The sequence below is a fragment of the Rhipicephalus sanguineus genome, chromosome 4 (assembly GCF_013339695.2).
Source record: "Rhipicephalus sanguineus isolate Rsan-2018 chromosome 4, BIME_Rsan_1.4, whole genome shotgun sequence".
NCBI lineage: Eukaryota > Metazoa > Arthropoda > Arachnida > Ixodida > Ixodidae > Rhipicephalus > Rhipicephalus sanguineus.
The window spans coordinates 172,606,877-172,625,254 of record NC_051179.1 but is presented as its reverse complement, the minus strand read 5'-3'; the positions used below and the strand labels follow the sequence as shown (position 1 = coordinate 172,625,254).

At 46.3% G+C, this 18,378-nt stretch overlaps 1 protein-coding gene across 1 annotated transcript in view; it reads right to left on the bottom strand.

Annotated features, from left to right (window-relative positions):
* Nucleotides 1-18,378, bottom strand: part of LOC119391856 (fatty acid synthase-like) — a 200,923-nt gene that overhangs the window by 118,652 nt on the left and 63,893 nt on the right. Inside the window, exons 5-8 of the mRNA XM_049415421.1 lie at nucleotides 13,245-13,478; nucleotides 9,928-10,229; nucleotides 3,567-3,953; nucleotides 1,975-2,164 (exon numbers count right to left, since the gene is read on the bottom strand). Coding sequence (XP_049271378.1) covers nucleotides 1,975-2,164; nucleotides 3,567-3,953; nucleotides 9,928-10,229; nucleotides 13,245-13,478 — 1,113 coding nt within the window. The remainder of the gene's footprint in view (nucleotides 1-1,974; nucleotides 2,165-3,566; nucleotides 3,954-9,927; nucleotides 10,230-13,244; nucleotides 13,479-18,378) is intronic.

Below are 18,378 nucleotides of genomic sequence, written 5' to 3'. Positions count from 1 at the left end.
CACACATATCCAGCGCTGCGTCCTGTTATATGTGTGCCTTAGAAAGTTTTTTTTCTCGTCCATTTCGCTCTGTAACAGAATATATATAGATATATATATAATATATATATATATATATATATATATAATATATAAATATTATATATATATATATATATATTCTGTTACGAGCGAACTGGACGAGAAAAACTTTCTAAGGCACACATCCAGCGCTGTGTCCTGTTATATGTGTGCCTTAGAAAGTTTTTTTCTCGTCCATTTCGCTCTGTAACAGAATATATATATATATATATATATATATATATATTATATATATATATATATATATATATATAATATATATATATCTATATATATTCTGTTACAGAGCGAACTGGACGAGAAAAACTTTCTAAGGCACACATATCCAGCGCTGCGTCCTGTTATATGTGTGCTTAGAAAGTTTTTTTTCTCGCCATTTCGCTCTGTAACAGATATAATATTATATATATATATATATATTCTGTTACAGAGCGAACTGGACTAGAAAAACTTTCTAAGGCACAACATAATCCAGCGCTGTGTCCTGTTATATGTGTGCCTTAGAAGTTTTTTTCTCGTCCATTCGCTCTGTAACAGAATATTATATATATACATATATAATCTATATATACCGGGTGTCACCAGCTATCTTTAGCCAAGGGTTAAAAAATACAATATTAGAGGCAGGCGAGTAAAATCAGTTGCAAATTGCTGAGAGCCCACCTTGCGCGCTACAGACAATTTTTTGTTTTGTAATTAACTAATTTGTACTTAGGACGATTTAACTAATTTGCTAAATATTGACTTTAGGCAAGAATCCTGCTTGCAAAGTTCGAGAGCGTCCTCAAAAACCCCAACTGCATATTTGCGATAAAGAAACTCTCACGTATACCATTTTTCCAAGCTGCAAAGGAAGCCGCGAAATACAAAAAGAACCACGTGACTAGCGCGCTCGCGCGCCGCGAGAATGCTGCCTCAGCCGAGGTTTGAGCGAACGAAATCACCTGCGGCCGAGACTCGCCGGCTCCGTCGCAGCGGTAGGCCTATAAGTGGGCGGTGGTTTCTCTGCCCGTTGCCAGCCAGCTGCGCTCGTGACGGTGCAAGTTGTAGCGAGCGCGGGCCGAAACCACCTTTAACTTATCGGCCTACCGCTACAACGGAGACGCCGAGTCGCGGCCGCAGCTGATTTCGTTCGCTCAAACCACGGCTGAGGGCAGCATCCTCGCGGCGCGCGAGCGCGCTAGTCACGTGGTTCTTTTTGTATTTCGCGGGCTTTCTTTGCAGCTTGGAAAAAATGGTATACGTGAGACTTTCTTTATCGCAAATAATGCAGTTGGGGTTTTCGAGGACGCTCTCGAACTTTGCAAGCAGGATTTCTTGCCTAAAGTCAATATTTAGCAAATTAGTTAAATCGTCCTAATTAACAAATTAGTTAATTACAAAACAAAAAATTGTCTGTAGCGCGCAAGGTGGCTCTCAGCAATTGGCAACTGATTTTACTCGCCTGCCTCTAATATTGTATTTTTTAACCCTTGGCTAAAGATAGCTGGGACACCCGGTATATATATATATATATATATATCTGTATGTATACAAAATTGCATTTATGGGTCGCATGTATTTCTTTTTTTTTGATATCATGGACACAGCCACAATGTCTGATTTTTGCATGTCTTTGTAGCTAACGTTACGAATTTTCATGCAACTGTGTTCTAGTTAATCTGCTACTCCATACATTTTTACAATTCGTATATGATGTAGCACTGTTTGCTGGACGTTTAAATGTTGCACACTTCCAGAAGCGAAGTCACGTCAGGATGAACGGCCTTTAGCTTCGCTTCGTTTTTTTGTATGGTTTCCAGAAATAAAATGTGCTCCGTTCCTTTCTTTAAGGTGTGAGACCTGCGTTCTTTGGCTGGTATTTGTATCTAAAAAGCGATGTTCACGTCTCACCTACGGCCGCCATGGCTCCCTTAGGCAAGTCGGTCAGATCAAGGCAGCGACCTCTCCAGTAAGCACACAGCACAGCCTGGGCCGCCGTCAGCGACCCGTCCGCGTAAGCAGCAGCGATCTCACCCAACGAGTGACCCACTATGCCGTCCGGCCGAAGTCCCAGAGCGAAGAGAACATCAACCAGCGCTACCTGTTCGGCAGGATACGTAAAATCAGTACAGTTTTCTTGGGCCCCACTTTCTATCGAACTGGGAATAAATAAATGAAAGAAAAAGCGGGACCCCAGCTTAAAAAAAAAACAGTAAAGCAAATCCATTAGTCAGTTTGAACCGACGATTGATACTACGGTAACTATTCTGTTATTATTTTCGCGATTGTATATTCAGTATTAAAATAGAAAAATTCAGGCCGAAACATCATAGTGCTTCGATAAAGCGAGAGGGAGGACGAAGAGCGATTTTCTATGGAACGGCTTGGTGTGGATCGATAGACCGGCTTGGTGTGGGTCTCCCCTTTTCATCAACTCAGTTCTAAATGTCGCATAATAACAGTTTTTGTGGAGGTTCTTGCTACAATGACAACGCCCCTGGCAAACAACGCCGCAGCGACCGTAGAGGCGCAGTGCGTGGGTTGTCGCCGAGTCTACGAGTTGCTGGTCTGCCACCAGCGATGGATTCCTCCTTCTAAATCACATGTTCGAGCTGCGCCGTAATATTTATCCAATTATGCACCAATTCACAAATAGCTGCGATTAAAGATTAAAGAAAAAGTGGAGCGATTATTTACCGCTCGTGAATAATATTAGCCTGTTTCGTTTCATTTTATATACAGTATGACTACGCATCCTATAAATGCCTCCGTAAGGATTATTACACCACCTCACCACTCTGCGCAAAGTACGTAGACATTATTCTTTCCGACGGCCCAACTAGGACAAAGTGTATGAGCAAGATTACTACAACTCTAACCGTACCCAGGATTACCTGAAGAGAAATTCATCACGTTCTCGCCATTCTTCAGAAAAACAACGTGCAAAATGCTGACCTGATCCAAATTAGATATGGTTACTTTATTTGCGATTCTTCTCAACACAATGAAGCCAATCCCATTTTATAAATACACAACTTTGCCAATGAATTATTACATTATGGTTAATATATAACCGCTCACAGAACTAGCCTAAAAGAAAAAGGTATGATTGTGAAGTGTTCACATGCGCCGCAAATAGGAAGGAGTACACTTTATCATCTTTTTCTAACGTTTTGCCTAACTCCTCTCCTTTCAATCCAGCTCAAAGCATCTCTCCACGCATCACCCACATCAAAGCTGTATACCCTACACGTACCTGCGCTGCCACACACCTTCAATCGTTCTTTATGAAGACAGCCATAAACAGGAAAAGTTTTCTTTCAGTCGCTGTCCATTACTTTAACCCTCTGCACTTCAAACCCACCGTTGAGCACCATCGTGGCGACATCAACAAACCCACCATTCGTGCAAAACCCTGTGTACTATGTCTTAGTAATATTTAAACAATCAAATAAAGAAAAAAAACGTTAAAGAAAGGGCATCAGGCAGGGTGGTTACTGCACCTGAATTGCTGTGATGGAGGTGAAAACGGCAAGCCTCGTCCCACTTTCATAGTTCTCGCTTGTCACATTCGAAATCAAGTCCACCGAGAACTGGGCGAGAACTTGATGCGACTTCTCTAGAGAACGTGCGAACACGTCAAACTTCATCATCTGCCGGGCCATTCCTTTCCACTGACAACCAAACCCTGTGAAAATGAACCAAAGTGGCCGCTTCTTGACAGCGGCCTCTTCAGCTGTCTTGGTGACTGGCTTTCCAGATACATCAGCGGGGACGAGCACAAATCCCCTGAATGGAAATTGTGACACGCTGGGTTGCCCGACGAAATTCAGGAGAGTGTAGGCCGAATCCGGATACGGTCCTTCTGCCTCCATGCGCTCCATGGTCCTCTGCATTTACATATACATTACTAGCACGACATAAACCTATTTTTTTTCTAAAGAATGTACTTTCGCAACTTTGAAGGTACGTACCACGAGGATCGAGAAACAAACTATCATACTTGTAAGGATGTCTGCGCTAATTTTGTATGAGCTGTTATCTAGACATCTGACGCCAGGGACGTGCAATTAGTGATAGAAATTTCGTGGAAGGCATAGCGACATACAGCGCGGCCCACCAATTTAGCATGCACACCAAAATGGAGACATTATATCGCCAATACATTTTTAGGTAATAAGCAGTAAGCAAACATATTGTTTATTCGCGTCATTGAAGTCTAGAAGTGAGAGCTTTAAAATAACGGTGAATAGAAACAGACATTGATGCTGTACATTGTATAGCGTTGTATATTAGACAACGTGAAGCAGAGGTGAGCATCTTCACCGGTTTCCATGTCAACTATGGTGAGGCTTTTATAGTACCGAATTAAAAGAAGCTATTACCATAATTTATTACAGTACTAGCCAAAGTCGTTTGTTGCAATGTTGTTATTGGTTAGTTTTAGTTGTCGCATTATCGCATCTTAGGATTTTTTTTAACAAGCGGTCATATGTACCGTATTTACTCGAATCTAGGCCGGCCCCGATTCTAAGCCGACCCCCGAAATTCGCAAGGCCAGAAAAGTAAAAAAACCTATTCATTGTACTCGAATCTAAGCCGACCCCCCCACTTTCGCACATCGTTTTTTCGAAAAAAACATCGGCTTAGATTCGAGTAAATACGGTATGTGTATGTCGTTAACGAAACGGCTTTTTTTTTCTTTTGTGCATCCATTCCTGTGCGCCTCAGTACTCACAGTTATTTGTTGTTTAACCTTTTGTATTTATTTGTTGCTTAACCCTTTGTCTACCGCAAAAAAAAAGAAAATTGTGCCAAAATTATTTCGGCACCGTTTTCTCGCTCAGTTTAATAAGTATCTTTTTTTTTAACAGCACCATGCCCTCAACTTCATTGTGTCCTTTACGTCAGAAATTGCGAAGAAGATAGATTGAAGAAGGCTTCATTGCATGGCTCGTATATCATTCGACTTCTCAAATAAGACGTAGCTTTCAGTTTCCGTGCAGAACTCTGAGTTGTTTGACGAGCATGCTCAAACGAATGCTCGTAGTTTCCAATATTACGCGCGCACGTTTGTTTTCCTTGTGGTGATGAGGCAGCCATATTTTATGCGATGTCTCAGAGGCGGAGGTGCAATGGCAGGCGAAACACAAATGGCGCAACATGTCCATCTATGTCCATCAATAGTGAGGTACATCTTAAGAAGTCCGCGGTGTTTCGTCCTCAATCGCAGATGCACACAAGCCTGCTCCAGTGGACACGCACTCCAGGCTGACGCCATGAGCGGGCTGACCGGTGACCCCGCCTTCGGAAAACATTTTTTTTTTATTGATGAAGGAGTTGTCGCCATTTCTTGGCGATGGATATTCCTTCTCATTTTGTTGTTTGGACAGAAAAAAATGAAGGAAAAAAATTCGGCAGGTCCCACTCCTTGTGGGAATCGGTTTCATGCGAGGCAGTCAGCGAATACTTCTATGTGTACTGTAAGGCTTAGAGCCAAGCGTTACAGTGTGGATCGACGTGTTTTTGTAAGTGTAGTAGTTCTGTGCACACCGTGGGCTTACAAGGCACGTCGACAACACTGGCGTTTCAAGGGTAACTTATGGTGTGACGTAAGGTCAGTACTTACGTGAGAGCACATAGGTTAGTATTATGGAAACGAAGTGCACTTTACGGTGCAGCCATGCGAATATCATACGTAAAAAAAAGAGGATGACCTTATTTTTAGGTCTGGCGCTCCCATGCCGCCAATATCCCACAGGGTGGGTGCCCTCCCAAGTGACTATGAACTTCGTTCTGCCGAGCACCAGGCCGAAAGTGCGCTTGTACCTATTTTACTGGTAGGTACCCGGCGGCAGCAATTCTCTGCCTCCCACAGCAGCGGCGGATCCTCAACTATTTCACCAAGGCTGTGGTGGGTTAAGGGGCGCCCAGGGGCCTTTACAGAACCTTATGAGGCCACCTTTCGAGATGAGTACCCATTAACAACCGAGCGCCAGGTAGGTGTACTCCTCTACCCCATTAGTAAAACTGGTAGGTTCCCGGTCGGCACTGGGAATCGAACCCGGTACCTCCCGCATTGGAAGCGGACGCTCAACCATGTAGCCACCACTGCGTATTTTTTTTTGTAACGCTTGAATATAGCTTGTTGAATCACAGGAATACAAATGCGATGTTTAATGTGCTGCTATATATGTGGAGCCAACACTGGAACCACAGAACCTAACCATAAATGACGCCTGTATCATAGGAGTACATAAGTAGTGTTATTGCTTTGTTATAAATTTATAAAGCCAGAACCACAACTACTATTGACGCTGCACTGACATTACGCCAGCATAGGGTGTGGTACCAAAGCCATTTCTAGACCTGCCGTGGCTCTGTGGTAGTATAGCTGAGTGCCACGCAAAATTCTTGGGTTCGATTTCTGGTGGGATCCTAATTTTTATTCTTTGCATTCTTTGGGTCAACGCGGCCGATGTCGGTTTTTCTGAACGCTCTCGCATTTAAATTACCAATGTATTTCTCGCCATTCCTAGGTAGATGTAAACTGTCAGTCACCTGTGAAGCATACCCCTACACCGCGGCCCGGTAAGCGGGTATGTGCCACACATGTCTGGTGGAAATGGTTTGATGACGTACGCGACAGGACTTCCACGTTATTTATGTGATGACCCGACAGTCATATTTGGCAAATGCTCTTACCCTACCATGCCAATTTTCGTGTACAGTAAGTTAAGGAGGCGACCACGAGAGGCATCAAGACGTAGGCGGATAGATAGATAGATAGATAGATAGATAGATAGATAGATAGATAGATAGATAGATAGATAGATAGATAGATAGATAGATAGATAGATAGATAGATAGATAGATAGATAGATAGATAGATAGATAGATAGATAGATAGAAACGCCCAAAGTGCCTGAGGTTCGCTACGAAATGCTTCGCTTTTCGATGTAGGCAAAATTCCAGATGCCCGTGTACTGTGCGATCTCTGTGCACGTTAAAGAATACCAGATGGTCAAAATTCCGGAGCCCTTCGCTACGGCGTCTCTCATAATCATGTCCTGGTTTTGGGACATAAAACCCCAGCAATATTATCACTTTCCTTGCGTGCCAATGTGCGTGTTCGCGGTTATTGTGTTGGTTGAGACTTTGTATCACCTGTGGCACATACCCGCATAACATGAACTCTGGTACGCGGTTATGTGCCACACGTGACTGAGAGAAAGGGTTTCATGACGTACGCCACAAGTATTTTGCGTTATTCATGTCACGACCACTGAATCGTGTTCTTCATACAATGATCCCCTGCTATGCCAATTTTGGTATATTACAAGTTATGGAGACGACCAGGAGAGCGCCCAGACGTAGGCGGCCAGATAGATAGATACGTAGATAGAAACGCCCAAAGTGCCTGAGTAGAGTGTACTAGAACAAGGGAGTGCCCGGAACGAGCTTCAAAAAGTGAAGCCCAAACAGGGTCAATCCGCTTGTAGCGCTGCGATCGGTAGTCTGCAATGTGTCGTTGTTTAAAGAGTTGCGCGCGGCTCCGCGAAAGTGGTGCAGTGGTACAATCCCCGCTTCCCACTCAAAAGGCCCGGGTTCGAATCTCAGCTGTACAGGGTGGGTTTTTATTCGTAGTGTCTACCTTCATAGCTGTATTGGTTTCCCTTACTTTCTTAAAACTAGCTTCAGTTGCTATGTATTGCTACAAAAAGTAACGCAAAATGAGAAGTGAAATAGAAAAAAAAAATTCACAGTGAGTGTAGTTATTTGAAGCGCCATCCCGCGGAATTCAACAAAAACATAAGGTATGGCCCCCGAGATTGAATTCCAAGAGATGGCGCTGCAAATAACTATGTTAACTGTGTATTTTTTTATTTTACTTCTCATTTTGCGTTACTTTTTGCAGCAATACGTAGCAACTGAAGCTAATTTTAAGAAAGTAAGGGAAACCAATACAGCTATGAAGGTAGACACTACGAATAAAAACCCACCCTGTACAGCTGAGATTCGAACCCGGGCCTTTTGAGTGGGAAGCGGGGATTGTACCACTGCACCACTTTCGCGGAGCCGCGCGCAACTCTTTAAACAACGACACATTGCAGACTACCGATCGCAGCGCTACAAGCGGATTGACCTTGTTTGGGCTTCACTTTCTATACATTGGTGCTGCGGCCGTTCCGAGCACTCCCCTGTTCTAGTACACTCTAGCCTGAGGTTCGCTAAGAAATGCTTCGCATTGAAAATGTTCGCAGATATACTCCGCGACAACTTTTCTTGGCACCACTGTGGAAGCTACAGAGCCAAAGTGCCTGCATGCGCGCGCGCCATGAAATAGTACCTATATTTATTTTCTAATTCGAAAAGTTACCTAGCTCGAATAAATAAAGATTTCTTCATTTTAAAAAGAGAACGAGTATGGGAAGCCATTCGTGAAAAAATGTTATTGTAAACTTCAAGTTTGTTTCTGTCTTTATTTTTTGGACAGCGCCACGTTTTCCTCACGCCTGCACCACATTTTCCTCACGCCTGCTCTCTCAGAGTCTCAGTAAACATGGCGTCCGCGATGCCGCCTGAACCGTTGGCCTGAACCGTGTGCGGCCGCCAACTCGCCGTTTCGTTCTCAGAAGAAGCTGTACTCTAAATGTGACAGAAAGTGGCTATCAAACCAGACCACGCAAGTTATCTGCAATGTCATCGCAAGAGTGAGGCGCTGTCAGCGTGACTTGTCTGCAAATGCAGTGTGCCGGACTGTCGCCGAGCTCACCGGAGTGTGTGAGCGAACAGTTAAGCGTATCAAGGCTGAAGCTCTGCGGGCCCCACTTGCCTCCCCGAAGCGCAAGAAATTGAATTTCTCGGGCCAAACTGAGAAGCACATCACCGGCAAGACGCGGCTGCTGCGCTATTGCACGTTTGCGTTGGCAGTATTGCGGCGCAAAGTGCACAGCTACTTCATGCGCAATGAAATACCTACGGCCGAGAAGCTACGCTCTGTGAAGGTGCCTGACCAGCGAAGCTTGATAAAATAATCTGCGTCAGTCTCTTTTTAATTAAGCGTGAGCTCTCTTTAAATCTAAACCCAATTAGCGGCATCATGGTACTTGCATTCCGTATTTATTCGAATACAATGCGAGCTTTTTCTCCAAATTTTTGCTACTAAAGTCGCCCCTCGCGTTACAATCTTGCAAACGCCGTATTCAGGTTGCGGTGTGCGCTTGGTGGCGTTCATCATATTCCCATGTGTCTTATTTTGTTGTCTTCGGGCTTCACCCGCAAAGACTGTTTGGAATGCTCCGCACAGACCGCGATGCGATGTTCTAGAAGCGCCACGATGGTTTTAGATCTTTCTGTTAAGATTGCGCGCAGTATGCGAATAGTCAGAGATTACGTGGTCACCAGCGATAACACTGGAACATTCGATAGAACATGTATAAAAGCCGACACGCTTTACGACTTGTCAGAATTATTGACGGACGACGCTCTGACTGACTCGTTTCCCGCCCACAAGTTTCTCCAAATAAAGAGTTTCATCTGCGACACACCCACTGCTGCCTTCGTCAACGTAACAACCCTGTGACAATATAGAGTACAGTAGGTAGATGCATCTACGCGCACTGATGTTCCCATTCTGCATGTAGACGTAGTGCTAAACGTTCTAGCGATGCGAGCAAGCAAAACCGAAACTGGAACTGAAATCGGCTGCAAGATGCCGAACTACTTGCGTAGTAACACAAATGTGCGGATGCCCCGCCTCCGTAGCCTTCGCTCCAATGCCAAGATAAGTTGTCGCCGAGTGTAGTATATATAAAAAGAACGTTTTGTTGTTCACTGCGTGTCGCCGAATAACCAGCTCACCACAAGCGACTCTTTGCTTCTTCCAGCCATGAGAACGAGCCTCGGCAGCTCCGGCTTATCTCTCGCGGCACTCTTCACCACAGGACCCGGGTTGGCTTTCAGAATGGCGTGCGCATTGGCCCCTCCAAAGCCGAACGAGTTGATGCCGACGGCGCCTCCCGGAAACGGCGTCGGTCTTTGCACAACCGTGATGCGGCCGTCAAGCAGCGACGGAATGTCGGGGTTTGCCTCGTTGAAGTGCAGGTTAGCCGCGATGCTGCCAGTCTCCATAGTCAAAATAACCTTTGCAATGGAGCAAATGCCTGCGAAATAACACGAGAAGTAAAATCAGAATTTAAAAGTTGGCAATAAGAAAACAGCAAACTTGCGGCTAAAGAAATACCAGATGTTCTGAAGGTGAACACAGGCTGCGCCATGAGGAAACAAATGAGAGCTTATAGAAAACGGTAAACAGGAGTGCCAAGATAGCAGGGACATAACAAGACACAGGACTGACGTTCGTTTAGTGTCTCTTTATTCAGCGCTTCTGTTTACCTTTTTTCAATTATGAACCAACTTACCTAAATATAATGTTTTACTCATGACAGATTAAAATCAGCGTCAACTCCTTTAACTTGTGTTCTCCGGTGTAGAAGATTTGCTGAGGAAATTGTCTTCGCTGTGAGCTACGACAGCTAAATTATCCAAAGTCTATATCGTAGACAAACACAAGTACAGTGAAACCTCGGTGATACGATCACAGCTCATACGAATTTCGGGATGATACGAATTTTTCGTTGGTCCCCGCCAGTGCCCATTGGCCTGCACTGTAAGGGAGTACGGTTGTTGCGAACCGATTTTCACCCAGCGACGTTTGATACGAACGTACGCTACCGCCAGGTACGAAGAGGTGCTGTCCGCGCTGTCGCGGAAGACGCGCCAAGCACGCGCGAGTGCGGGAACGCAAGCGTGGGCATCCGCGCCGCACCGCCAAATCGTCAGAATCACGGTGTAAGAAAAACTTTTCTTACGGTCAGAATCATAGGGTCAGAATGAACCTTTAGAGATGCGTCACGGCTTCTAAGAATGTGTGCGCGAATCTTCGAGACTCTTATGTGCCTTCGCGTTTAGAGTACAGAGGACGTTAGCGTCACGCCTTTTTTTTCTAACGCGTCGATGTGGGCTGCTGTCGTTGTACTGTGTTTACACGTGCCTTCCTCGTGTATCAGACATCTATGAAAGGTGGACGAGGACCGAAAGAAGGCGAGGACGGTCTTGGCGAAGGAGTCAGGCCTCACAACGTCAACATGCGCGACCGTTGAGGTCGCACTTATGCGGGCACAGCCGTAAATCTCCCAAAAAACATCCTCAACACCTCCGGAATAACGAAATAATAAAACGGGACCGTCGTTTCGTAATTTTGTGTGCTTGATCCATCGCGTCAAAGCGCTTCTTTCGTTACTTTCGGTGGAGTACTCTGGTGTCACGCAAAAAAGCATACTAAAATTTGGAAGGGGCTACTGCTGTCGCGGGTCACAACGCACCTTGTTCATTAATCAAATACGCGCGCACGGGCCGTATATTTACAAGTGCTGGCATGATTGCCGACATCTAAAAACTTCACTGACAATCATTCAGGGTTCTTCCTGACGTGGCTGCGGCCCTCAAAAACAGTAAATGAAAATGTACGCCAGCTTTCTTTCGTCGCATGCTAATTTTCCATGCTTTCTGGTGATACGAATTTCGGATGATACGAATATATTTGGTGGTCCCGTGAGATTCGTATCACCGAGGTTTCACTGTATCGAAAAAAAAGAAAAAGCACCACCGGAGGATTTATCGTGGAAGAGCTCACTTGGTAAGGCAGCACATTCGATTGTAGCACATTTTGCTTTTTGTCTGTTGCAGAACTTTTGTTTGGGCGAGCTGGTTCATTGTCGAACGTGTTTGGGGCAGCGCTAAGGAACACACGGACAAAGACACATAGTAGACGCCACGGGCGCTGACTTACAACTGAACTTTATTACCTTTACCAGTGTATTTATATGTGCCAAAATCGCTCGTAACAAGCAACTAACAAGCAGCGCAACTAAATCGCAACTAACAAGCAAAATCGCAACTAACAAGCAGCGATAAACAACAACCTTAACAATTTGTTTAGCTAGCAGAGGATTACACATGGAGCATGCCTGCATGCTCCATAGTGGGGGGGGGGGGGGGGGGGGTAGGAAACACACCTGTTCACTTCGCACATTATCTGTGTTATTCATATCAAAGAGCCCTCGACCCGTTCCACCCTACGTTCTCAGTCTCCGTGAAAACCAATATTGACAGACGTGAAATTAATCGCAAAAGGCAGCTGTATTTCTTTCGGTGCCACGAAATGAACCCCTTCACGATCTCCGAGAATGGTTTTGGTCGTGTTTGTTATTGCGCTTGAGCTCAAACTTCGCTTGTTCGGTGTGATAATTGTCACTTACCACACGCGTCGTTCTGGCGTAGTGACTATGGAATTGTACAATCGAAATTGCATAAAAAATTAAAGCCAGTTCCACGCCTGCGCACTCTGTGTAATCAGCGCTCCTGGCAAGCTTCGTCACCCCCTGGCGAACGCAGATTGAACGCTTTTTTCCCCATAATAATCATCTTATTTTCTTATTTCTTTCATGCTTCTTTCTTTCTTTATCTCTTTCTACATTTTATTATTTCTTTCTTTCTTTCTTTATCTTTTTATATATTGCCCTCTCTCCTCCTTTCCCTCCTACAAACCCTCACATCACTCCTCCTCACCCCCACTCTTTGCCACCCCTTGCTTTGCTATGCTGTATATGGTTGTGCTATGGTATACCCTCTCATCTCATCCTTCTTTCCTCCTTTCCCTCATCTCTTTTCTCATACCCATACATATATCATATACCTCTCATATCTTTCTCGTATACCGTAGAAGCCTATGCCATGCTTTGCCTTCTTCTTTCCTTCTTCCCTTCTCCTCAACCTTACATCGCTCCTCATCACCCTCACTCCCCTTTCGCACCCCCTTGCTATACTATACCATACATTGTTATGCTATGCTAGGAGCTGCTTGTGACATTCCCGTTTTCAGTGGCGCATAACCGTCCGAGTTCCTGCGCCCCACGCCGGAATTACCCCAAGCCTAAACAGATCCGCCGTTAAAGACTCGTCACGTGAGCCGGTGTTCTTGATCGTTGCGCGCAGGGAGACGAACAAAAATGGCAGGAGAAATGGCATTCGTACAGCCGCCTTCTAAAATGTGCCTCTAACGTGTACTTTGCGGCACGAAATATTGCAAGCACGAAAATATAGGCCGTCTTACTCACCGGAAGCTGTTTCAGAGTGTCCTACGTTGCTCTTAATGGCTCCGATCATGAGTGGTCTTTCGCGAGTCGAATCACAGAAGACACTGCTTATGGCTGCCAACTCCTGAGGATCGCCTACTACTGTGCCGGTGCCATGAGCCTCCAAGTAGTGCACTTGCGTTGGATCGATGTTGGCTTCAGCGTACACTTCACGCAGAAGCTTCGCCTGCAGCTCTGCTGAGGGGACTGTGATTCCTGCAAAACACAAAAATACGCATGTATAAACGCCGTGAAAAAATGTCATCCATTCTTGCGCCAAACATCACGAAGTGCAGAATAAATGCCAATTTGTGCAACCTTTTCTCCAAGCCGATTGACATTCATTTCCAAGAAAGGCAACGCAGTAGGAGGTTTGCGTATTTCCAAACATAGCATAGATGAATGAAGCCGTCGATCATCTTGTAGCTTGTTTCTCTAACATAATGTAGAGGCTTAAGGCATGTGTTCACAGTTTATTTATTGGCTGCATGCACTGAACAAAGTGACAGTTTCGCAGCATGGGTGAAGCAATGTATGTGGTAGCAACTAATTGGACTGTTATACGAAATAAGAATAACAGCGCACTCCTGTAGCATGAGTGCGGGCGTAACTCAACAAAACGCCGGCATAAGTAAATGTGGCCGCTGCAGCGAGCGAATCAAGGTAATGCTGTGTATGGCTTGAACACAAATTTTGCGATGAGGTCACAAGACTTCCAAATGTATAAGCGATCTGCTGATCCCCTGTATTTATACTGCGCGCGCAACCACGGGCGACCACGTCCGACTGGTCGCAGTAAGTTCCCTGTCGTCGCTTTATAATTTTTTTAGAATTGCTTTTTAAGTTTGAGTCATTTACTATTTTCTTCTTTAAAACAATTTTATTTTTTGATATTATTGAACACCATACAATAAAAGTGCAAAGTTTCGTCCCAGCTTATTTACACGTTTACAAAACAACACCCTTTCATATGTTTTTCTTCATTTTTTTTTTCTTTTCATAGTCTGCTCTACTAAGCGCACGTTCTTTGTTATGGTATACATGTTTTCACCTTTCACCAGATGGTAGAGCATTCGACGCGTAATTCGATGGTTTTGGGTTTAGATTCCACCGAAAGAAGGGGTGATGTTTCGTTCGTTTTCATTCCATTTAATTTACGCCAAAATAATTGCACTACAGTTAAAGAACAACAAATATTGTCCCCTGTGCCTTCTTTAGCCTAATTGTCTGTTTGTTTCATTAGTTCTGTCTAACAAAGAAACGAGCCCCTCGCACAATTCCTCTTCTTTCGTACATGCATGAAGGAAGGAAGACGCAACACCACGCTGGACTAGCAACTGATGTATAATTGAAATCCACACTTGCCAAACAGCCAACACAACCGCCATGTTCTCTGCAAAGTAAAAAAAAAGATGACAATATTTTGCCCTAACTCAGTGTTTGCGTCTCTTCGCTGGGTCTCGCAAGTTCAATATGAATCGACCGGCCCAGCAAGCAGCACTCCTACAGTACATTTGCTCATTAACTTGCGATTTGTATGGCAGCTTTTTATCCCATCTGATCACGCGGAGCCCACAAGTGTCTCGGTCGTTTGTTTGTTCTACTGCCGCCGTGCATCCGGGCGCAATAGACGTCGGCATTGCGGACGGACTGCATGTATCATCTCTTCTGCTGTGTGCTACAAAGTCGGGACTTTCTGTTTGTTAATACGACGCAGCGAGGCATTTATTCCGGTGCTCCCATGCTGCATCGGCCACACCGGCGCACCCCGCTGGCACCTGACGTGACTAAAGCGCCACTGGCAGCGTCTACTTGCGGCGTAGCCGCGCAACAGAGCCGAGTTTTCAAACTGAAGTGGTTCTAGAAACGTTGCTCAAGGCAACTTCCGCGACGTCATCACTGCAGCCGAGCTCCGAGTTGGTAATGATGAAGTCGTAGTCGCCATGGCCCATTTTCCGAACTTGCACCACCAGACTACTATTCGGCCTCTGCTCGCAAGTCCGTGCCTTCGGCGAACGTGTTGAAAGCGTAGAAGCCAACTATTGCCCTGGTGTGCGACCGATGGCGGCGCTGCGAAGGGCGCCTGTATGACATCAGAGCGGGGATTCGCACGCTTTCGTCTGCTACGTAGGCCAACCGCCGTGTTGAAACCACCGTTGTGGTAAATCTCATCAAAAACGCAGTTCAATTGATTATCTTGCGTATGGTGGCTACCGACGCTGTTCGAACAGCCGTGGGTCTGCTTTTAACGTTCATTTAGAACTACAGCTCTTTGTTTCTTAGAACTGCAGCCGCTTGTCTCCGCGGCGAGTGCTGCGCAATGGTTAAGTACTGCTCTGTGCCTCAGTGTACTTCGTCCGCTCGTGAAAAGGGCGCTAGCTTTCACAACTATCCTAAGGACCCAAAGCTGAAGAAGAAGTGGATAGTCAAGCTAAGAATGGGAAAGCGCCGCACGCCTTCATCGACAGTGTGCAGCAAGCACTTCGCGGAGAGTGACTTCTGCTACCCACCGTAGGCGCCACTCTTAGGTAAGCTTGTGACCGCGGTTAAGCGCCACGCCAATATTTAAGCCGTTTATTGCACGCAGGCAATTACTATAGGCGACTTACACCAGGTGCGGTGCCGTCCCACAACCTGCCGCGAAGGCCCCTAGACAAGGAGCCAACGACGCGGCCTCCGAATCGCCTCGCAGGAGAGCGCGCCTCGTGAGCTCAGCTGAGCGGCGCAGGATATCTGAGACTGCAGACTATCCGCATAGTGGAACAGCGGCTGCTGTAGCGCGGTTGAGAGCGGAGTCCCCGCTCTGACGTCACACATGAGAGGGCGCCACTCCAAGATCTCGAGGCCAATAAAGTAGTCGCGACGATGATGACGACGCTGACGGTGAGAGAGACAGTGAAACTTTACTCAAGTGAAAGGGGAAAGGGGGATCTTGGAGCTTCAATGGCTGGGGCCCTACGTCCAGGGCTCCACTGGCCTTAGCTGCCCTCCGGACTTGATCCAGGAGCGCGAGTTGCACTCCCGGGTCCGAGCTGGCATGTTGCGCCTCCCATTGCTCCGTGCTAGGAATTAGAGGTTTGCCTGGAAAATTGGCTGCGCAGTACGTGCGACAGAAGAAAAAAATCAGGCAATGTTTGCACTAAGCCGGGCAAGGATTAAAACGGCGGAACTGGATGATTGTGAAGACTAATCTGGTTGCTTCTAGGTTGTTTCTAGGCCTTACTAGGTGATGAGGATTGTTTCTAGGCCGCTTTTAGGTGATAACTAGGTTTCAGCTAGGTGATGCTAGGTGGTTTTGCGTTCATTCTCAGTGCACAGAAGTTCGAGTTAAACCACAGACAGTCACACACACGACACGGATGTCCAAACACCAGAGGCAGAACCTCGCGCTGAAACCAAGCGTTCGAACCTCTCATAGATCTACGGGCATGTCGTCGTTGATGTAGGCCTTACATCGCTTCGGTGTCTTCTCGCAGCCACCCTTGCGATTGCCGCTCGCTAGTATTCTCTCCTTGTACGTACTCGGGGTCTTCGGCTCGCCACCATCGCTTCGCAGCCATTTGTTGGGCGAACTGTTGCCTTCTTCTTTATTAGTAGAACTTGTGTGTAGTGGGTTTTACCCAATTTCTGTGGCACATACCAGTTTATGATAATGATAGTTTCTTGATAGGCCGCACAGTAGCACAAACCGGTTTGATGGCGATAGGTTTCTTCTTCGTTTTTAGTGGACCAGTGGCTGAGTACCGCGATTTGCCTAATTTCTGCGGCGCATATCCGTTTATGATAATGATAGTTTTTTGGTACGGGGTGAACAAGGAACGATTCGCTAAACAGCATCGCTGTTAAATGGTTGTTCAGACGGGGGACACGTCTTCGGGGGATAAACGCGGAGCCTGCGACGTCAGCTCGCGAGGAGAAGTCTCCACAAATGTCCCCCACTCACACGGACGAGGCGAACGGAGGGGGAGACCAGTGTTACTAGACTACTCTGGTGGCTTGCACCACCCGTTTGAAGAGCTGCTGACGACGAGGTGCAGACGACTATGCAGCTGCAGACTGCGCACCCACTACCGCTCTCTGCAGGAGCAAGTGCAAGAATGTGGCCAAACAAGAGCCCGAAATTCCGCCATATCCCCCACCGCCGGGGGATCGTTTCTCCTGTCGGGGAAAAAGTCCATGTCTCCTCCGAGGAGTCGCGGGGGGGTCGCGCCCACTCACTAATCGGTGACGACGAGGTCAAGTGATCCGCAATCCCCCGTGTCCGCCGCCGATTTCTCCCTCGTGTGAATACCCCTTAAAACGCGCGCACACGATGCAGCCAGCGCGGAAATGCGTCCCAGTTTGGTGTGATCATGTGGTAGAGTTTGTTTACAACATCAGACGCTAGACGGCGTTAGTTGCTGCCTGTGCCTCGTCGTCCGCGCAGATTGTTTCAAGCAGAAACTGAGACTAGTCAGTAATAAACAGACTCTGAATATTTGTCTGTCACGCTCTGCGGCAAGTGATATGCCGTGTTATGAGAAATGGTTCGAAAGAAACATATAGCCGCAGGAAAACACCAGACCAAATTTCTTGTGTCAGCACTCGTTTAAAGCGGCCCTGTAACACTTTTTGAGCATGGTCACGAAACGCTGCCGGTCTGTAGTCCAGGCTCCTCAGAGCACGTGAGCCAAAAGTTAAGGCGCAGCACGCAGCCTGGAATTTTCAATTATTTCTCAAAGTCAGCTAGAAATCGCTCGCTCTTCTCTCGACTAATGATGCGATAGAACCAAAGTCCACGACCATTGGCTGATTGTAGCATCTTGAGCCACAAAGTTACCACGGTCGCCGCGGGATGGCGCGACGTGCCTCGCGCTCGCTCGCGATACCACTCAAAGTAAGCCGCGCGTTTGCAGAAAAAAAGAAAAAGTGCTCATGTCATGACGCACGTGTAACGTGGCTTCGTTCGTCTGTGTAATCCCTCCTTGCTTAACTTCCACGAGAGAAATTAGAGCGTGCTACAAATCTGTGTAATTCCGCTCGTACTTGGCGGATTCCAAAACTTTTTGCGGCTATCGATTCGTGAGGCAATAAACTCATTTCATGAAGTCGTTCGAAGATTGCTTCGAAGAGCTTT